The 6,203-nt window shown below is 51.1% G+C and overlaps 1 protein-coding gene across 1 annotated transcript; it reads left to right on the top strand.

The window, feature by feature from the left end:
- Positions 1–393: 393 nt before the first annotated feature.
- LOC119291617 (protein BIG GRAIN 1-like) lies at positions 394–1,806 on the top strand. The gene has a single exon (XM_037570406.1). The coding sequence runs from the start codon at positions 647–649 to the stop codon at positions 1,577–1,579; it is 933 nt and encodes a 310-aa protein (XP_037426303.1). The 5' UTR covers positions 394–646; the 3' UTR covers positions 1,580–1,806.
- The last annotated feature ends 4,397 nt before the right edge of the window (positions 1,807–6,203 follow it).

Genomic DNA, 6,203 nt, shown 5'->3' with positions numbered 1-6,203 from the left:
GCTTTGGTAGGAGCACTGCACAAATTTTGCACCAGCCCCGGGCAGATTAAGCAAACCTTTTCACGTAGGCATGCATGATGTGTGTGTGTGTGTGCAGGCAATGTACAGTCATTAGTAGTGGCGAAATTAGTACAACCTGGGACGTGCCAAAAGGGGGCGGATTTACATTTACTACTGGAGTGGTGTCTGGTAACCTTGTTGAATGAAAAATTGTGTTATTATGGTGCGTGGTTGGCTACAGTGATTGCACACAGCACACGTAACGCCACCGGGTGGTGACATGGATAGCATAGCTGAGAGACAGGTAGACAGAGGGTGAGCGAGGAGTGGGCCCGTCGCCATCACCCGCACGCCCAAAACCGACTGAAGCGAAGCTGGAGTAGTGGCCTCCTCCACTCCCCGTTGCCACGTCTCCCCTTCTTCCTCCCGGGCCGCCTATATCTTCCCACCGATCCCTTACCCCCTCACCCTTCTTTCCTCCAACCTTTCCATACCATCTCCTTCTTTCCACCACCCTTCGCCTCACGAGCTCACTTCCGGTGAGGAACCGTCTCACCGTGCACGGGCTTCCTCTGCCTCGCGCCACTTTCTGCACTAGAACAGCGCATTGTTGGTGTGGTTGCTGTGTCCGTGTGTTGCTGGTGGAATGGAGAGGCGCGGGGACAAGGGGATGGCGGCGCGGGCGAGGCGCCACGTCGACCAGCCGTCCTTCTCGTCGTCGCTGCTCGACGCGATATACAGGTCCATGGAGGACGAACCGGGCCACGCCGCCGGGGACGCGGCGGCGACCAAGAAGAAGCAGCAGCAGCAGCAGCAGGAGGCCCTGCACTACAGCTACTACTACAGGCCGTCGCTGGCCGGGAGCTACCGTGCGCGCGCGCCGGCCCCGGGGCCGCACGCCACCACGTCCAGCTCCTCCGAGTGCTCCAGCTACGGCGGCTTCTCCTCGTCCGAGGCCGAGTCGTCCAACCACCGCCGCCTGCGCCCCATCCGCACCACCGTGCCCGACGGCCAGCCCGCGCCCGCGCCGGAGAAGAAGGCCAAGAAGCAGCCGGCGGGGGCCTCCATCCGCGCCAAGCTCAGGGACCTCCGCAAGCCGGCCTCCCCCGGCGCGCGCCTCGCGGGCTTCCTCAACACCATCTTCGCGGGCAAGCGCGCCCCGCAGACGCCGCCCTCGGCCCGGACGGCGGCGGAGTACGCGTGCTCCTCGGCGTCGTCGTACTCGCGGTCATGCCTGAGCAAGACGCCGTCGACGCGCGGGCACGCCAACCGCACCGTGCGGTTCGTGGACAGCGACCGCGAGGCGCCGGCGACGGTGCCCGGGGCGGACCGCCGGAGGGTGCCGGTGGAGCAGATGCTGCTCCGGCGCATGGAGATGGAGAGCGACGAGGAGGACGACGAGGAGAGCAGCGACGCCAGCTCCGACCTGTTCGAGCTGGAGAACTTCGCCGCGGCCGCCGTGCCGCCGGGCGCGGGGTACAGGGACGAGCTGCCGGTGTACGAGACGACGAGGGTGGTGCTGAACCGCGGCATTGGGCACGCGCAGCACGGGCACGGCCGGAGCGCCAGAGTCGTCTGACGTCGCTCGGACGATCGGACCGCGCGCGCGGTGACTGTAAAATGCAAATTAGTTAGCGAGATGGGAGGTGGAGTAAGCGTTTTATTACGTGCTCTCTCTTTTAACCTTTGGTGTTCTCTCTGAGATTTTCTTTGGTTTTGGGGCGTGGAGTGTACTCAGATGGTACTGTAATTTCTAGCCGCAGGAGATCAATCAGTAAAATGTTGTTCCTAGTGCCATTTCTCCTTTGCCCTCTGCTTTTCTACTAGTACTAAGAAAGTCTTGAATTCCTCGTGAAGTCTTGAATGCACTGACACCGGTCCGGTTGGAAGCAAATTTCTTGGACGAAACAAATCGGGGTACTTACTACTTAAAATTAGTCGAATACATATTGGCACGGATGAGTTGGATATTGACGACGTACGTTCCCATTTCTACTACTAAGTGCGGGTACGATCTGCTAGGAGGCCAGCGTGAGATGAACAGGACGCAACAGCATGTAAAGACGAGGGAGTACAAGAGGAATGAGGAGGGGATTGAAAGTTGGGAGGCGGACGGTGAGGGTGGTGGGCGAAGACGGCGACGGTGAGCGATGGATTTGACGGGGATGCACACGCTTTGTCTGCTGCCCGCTAACATGCGAGCTCCTCCTAATCATTACCGGCATCATATCCCTACGGAATCATTCCTCTTCCTTTCTTTCTTTCTCTCACTCTCTCCGGCGCGCGAGGCCGGCCGCCACAGACGTCAGCTCCAGCACACCAGTGGCGAGTTACTAGTACACTAGCAGCGATCCCAGATGATGAGTCAGATTGATCGGTCTAAGCATGACACGTCTGCTTCGCCGGTCACGCACTCCTACTAATTTGGGGGCGAATCCGGGAAACAGGGCCTCAATCCTGGCTCGCCGTACGGTCTAAATCTTGCTAATTATGGCCGGCCATCGTCCATGGATTGTTGCTGAAGCAAGAAACTTAGGTGTGTTGGAGTAGGAGCTAGGCTGATCGATCGAGGCTTTGCATCAAACATGTCGATGCAAAATCCCCAACGGCTCCAAAGAGTCTACTGGATGGTAGAGCCTACTGGATGTTGGTCAATTATTTCGGCCACAGGAAAATCGATCAGGTTAGTAGCTGCTCGTGGTTCACTTTGCGCAGGTCGACCCATATTTTTAGCCCTGATCTATGCCACTCCAGGCTCTAGATGACTAGATCAGTATGCCACTCCTGAGTCCTGACCGAGGCCCTGTTTCCCGGGTTTTTCTTCTTGCTCTCTTTGAGACGACGTACGGCCAGCGATTTCGAAAGTGTGCCTGCCGCCATTGATTGATTGCGCCGTCCTTGTGATGTTGGGTCGATCGTGCAACCTCTCTTTATGTCTGTACGACCGCCGTGCGCGTACAGGGATCCCCATGTACCGCGCACTGTCGATCCGTGTCACTCACGCATACCCTCCTGAAAAGCCCGAAAAATCAAACCTAGCCGAGTTCGAAATCAGGAGCAACACATTAACTGGCCACTGTTCGGCGGTAGAAAGAATCTGCACAAAATGCAGTGGCGCCATTAAGGAAGAAAAGTAAAGAAATCAGCAGAGCATCAAAGACACTGCTGACACTGCTCCCTCCATAACTGGATTTACCGGCACGAGTAAAAACGAAAGAAACTACTACCGTTAGCAGTATCTGAGCAGATTGATGTGATGTGATCCACCAGCTAGCTTAAATGCGACCAAATCTCATGCCCTGCTGCTTCCGTCCGGGTCCCTCGCCAGCTGATCATATGGATCACTCTCGATCTCCAAGCGTGGTGTCACCGCAAGCAATCATCCGATAGAATTATGCTCCAAATCTTACTTTCTATCCTGCCAAAGTGCCAATGATATGAGCTAATCTCCACCGCGGAAAAGGCGAAATGCTCGCGTACGTGCCCCCATTATTCTGGTGTTTTTCTTCCTCTTTGGCCGAGTTCCTTTCACCCTTTTCTGCCCCGGCTTGTGAGTGCCGTCAGTCAAAAGGAGGGTTTAGAGCCTCCCTTGCAATGCTCTCAACTGCGAGCCGACCTCGACGAGTATTAATTTAGTTTTGCTGCTTGTTCCATCAGCTTGATTCCCATACTTTTGGAGCATGGCCGTGCTGGACTTGGCACTAAGCAATAAAATAAAAATACCATCCCATACCATAGTACGTGGACTATACTGTTTTTCCTTCTTAAACTTGCTGTACCGAGACTGTATTTGGCTTTACTACATGCGAGCTCCACTCTTTCTTTTCTTTTTCATTTCAAAAGCGCATCTGACAGAGACAGTGCATGGGCGTATGCAGCGTTGGTTGTAATTAAGTTCAGAACACATGCTATTTTCTCCAAACAAGGAAATATATGTCCAAATAGTACTCTAGGACTAGTAGCTGCAGGACTTTGCGTGCGGCCGGAAAGGATGACAAGACCGTAGCCAGTAGACTGATGGATATGGCGCGGACGAAATCATTTCAGATGCATATGTGAAAGGATTGAAATGCGTTCTGGACCACGAGACCTAAATTATGTGTGCTGGCCCATGTATCTTTGGATACTCACGAATTGTACGCGCCCAATCAGTCAGATTACGACGCGATTGGAGGACCACCGATCAGGCAGAGCCAATCTACACGCATGACGCACGCATGACGTACAAAACAATCTACGCTGGCTAAGGGCGTGTACAATGGTGGCATATGGATACATATGCCCCATGACAAAAAGTAATTTAAAGCACCTACATTAATTTTTTCTCTCCAATGCAAGCTATCACTAGTGGGCCTCATTAAAAAATAAAAAATAAAGACTCTAGTACACATGCATCTCTACTTTTCACTCCAACCTTTTCAGCTTTTGTCATCGGACCATTCTTTTTCTCTTCAAGCACCCGCCTCCTGAAGAGCATCCTGCTTCCCTATCCGAACCTAGTAATTTACATCATATCCGATCCTACATGTCATGTGAGGCATCACCTTGAGGCTATGCATTGTACATGCCCTAATATATTTCCGGCCAGCCATTCAAATTGTAGTGGCTGTGTCCGGTGCGTCCCTTTCTGATGATGCAGAGGATGGTGAACTGTTTCCATTATAGCTAAAGACCCGGCCGTTCAAATTGATCAAAGATCGACGATGGCGATAGCTCCAAATCTCATTTCGGCCACTTGGTTGACGGTTTAGCTGCAGATTAAACTGCTTTCTCAACACAAAACCTAGGTAGGAATTCGTTGGAACATGATGAATTCTCTATCACATGATGCAGCCCGATCGACGAACATACGTGCCGTTCAATCGATGTGTGGAACTGTAGACTTAATTCAGACTGAGCACACAAAAGCTGTTGATCGGTCCAAATCCAAAACCATGTGCTTGGACACATTACATGGATACCTACCTCCGGCCGGTGTAGTTGATTAGGAGTAGGATTCGTCTAAACCAATGTGTGGGCTATTATTGGCCTATGGACCACAGCATCATTGTAGGCTGGTAATTAAGCATCCAGAAAAGATAAAGGTCTGCACCGCAGTGCACTGCATGCACACACATTCTATTCTAGTATTAATCTCCTGAAACGTACGTACGGCGTCGTCTATTCAGTCTCTCTCTCAAAATGGGCAGACTCCCGCAGCTACATGCAGGGCCTGTCAGCAAGCTATAACACATAGAGGGACAAAGATCTTGAGAGCTGTTGAGCAAAGCAACTCGGGCCCCTACACAAAGGCTAGCTATTACTGTATTTTACCAGTAGACCATATCTCAAAAGAAGCTTAGGCCTTATCTAGACTCTAATAATGTGATGTGAGGTACTGGAGTACGTCAGGAGATGGTAATTAAGAAAAAGAAAATTTTTGGGCACTTGGAACTAAGAAAGAACATAGCAGTAGGAGTTTAGGAGTACTTAAAGGTGACGGCCTGACCAATTAACTAAAGATCGAGGTTTTACTTGCCCATTAGGAGTTGACCCTTGCTTTTTAGCTTCTCCAGCCACTAATCAGGCATCATTATTGGTTAATTAATCAGTCCTATGATAGTACTGTCCAGTAGCTCAAGCTTAATAACTCGTTGTTGATGGGGAAAGGATGCATGTTTGCTCAAAAGTAGAAGGCTAACATATTGCTCCTCTAGCATAAACCTAATACTAGCTAGCTCATTCTTTTGAGTTTTGTTATCGTTATGTGGTGGGGCGGCGTGAGGTGGGTAGCATCATCTAAGCTAGAAATGCATAGAGATACAAACCTAGAACACCTAAGACAATTGTCTAATTTATCTGCAAAATTTTGCAACTAACTCTGATGTGCCCGCTCTGTCCTGAAATCCACTAGCCTCGATCGAAAAGGATAATGAATCAAAATCACTGTAGTGTCTTAAAGCTCCTTGACCCAGGGGCTGTCAAATGTCTCAAAAGAAACCTGACTTTTGGTGAGCTTGACAAAACACACTTAAGGAGAGTGAGCAGTGATCAGATAGGCAATTATTTTCCCCATCGTTTTGTCGCACGCAGCGCATGGGAACACTAACGTGGTCACCGTTAAGTTTTCAACGGATGTGGAGGCAAAATCTATGCATGAAAAATATGTTCAAATACGATCCAACCCAACTAAAAAAATATATGAATCCAACAATATGATTTTT

The sequence above is a fragment of the Triticum dicoccoides genome, chromosome 4B (assembly GCF_002162155.2).
Source record: "Triticum dicoccoides isolate Atlit2015 ecotype Zavitan chromosome 4B, WEW_v2.0, whole genome shotgun sequence".
Lineage (NCBI taxonomy): Eukaryota > Viridiplantae > Streptophyta > Magnoliopsida > Poales > Poaceae > Triticum > Triticum dicoccoides.
Note: the sequence above shows the minus strand (reverse complement) of the source record. Positions and strands in the feature narration are given on the sequence as shown.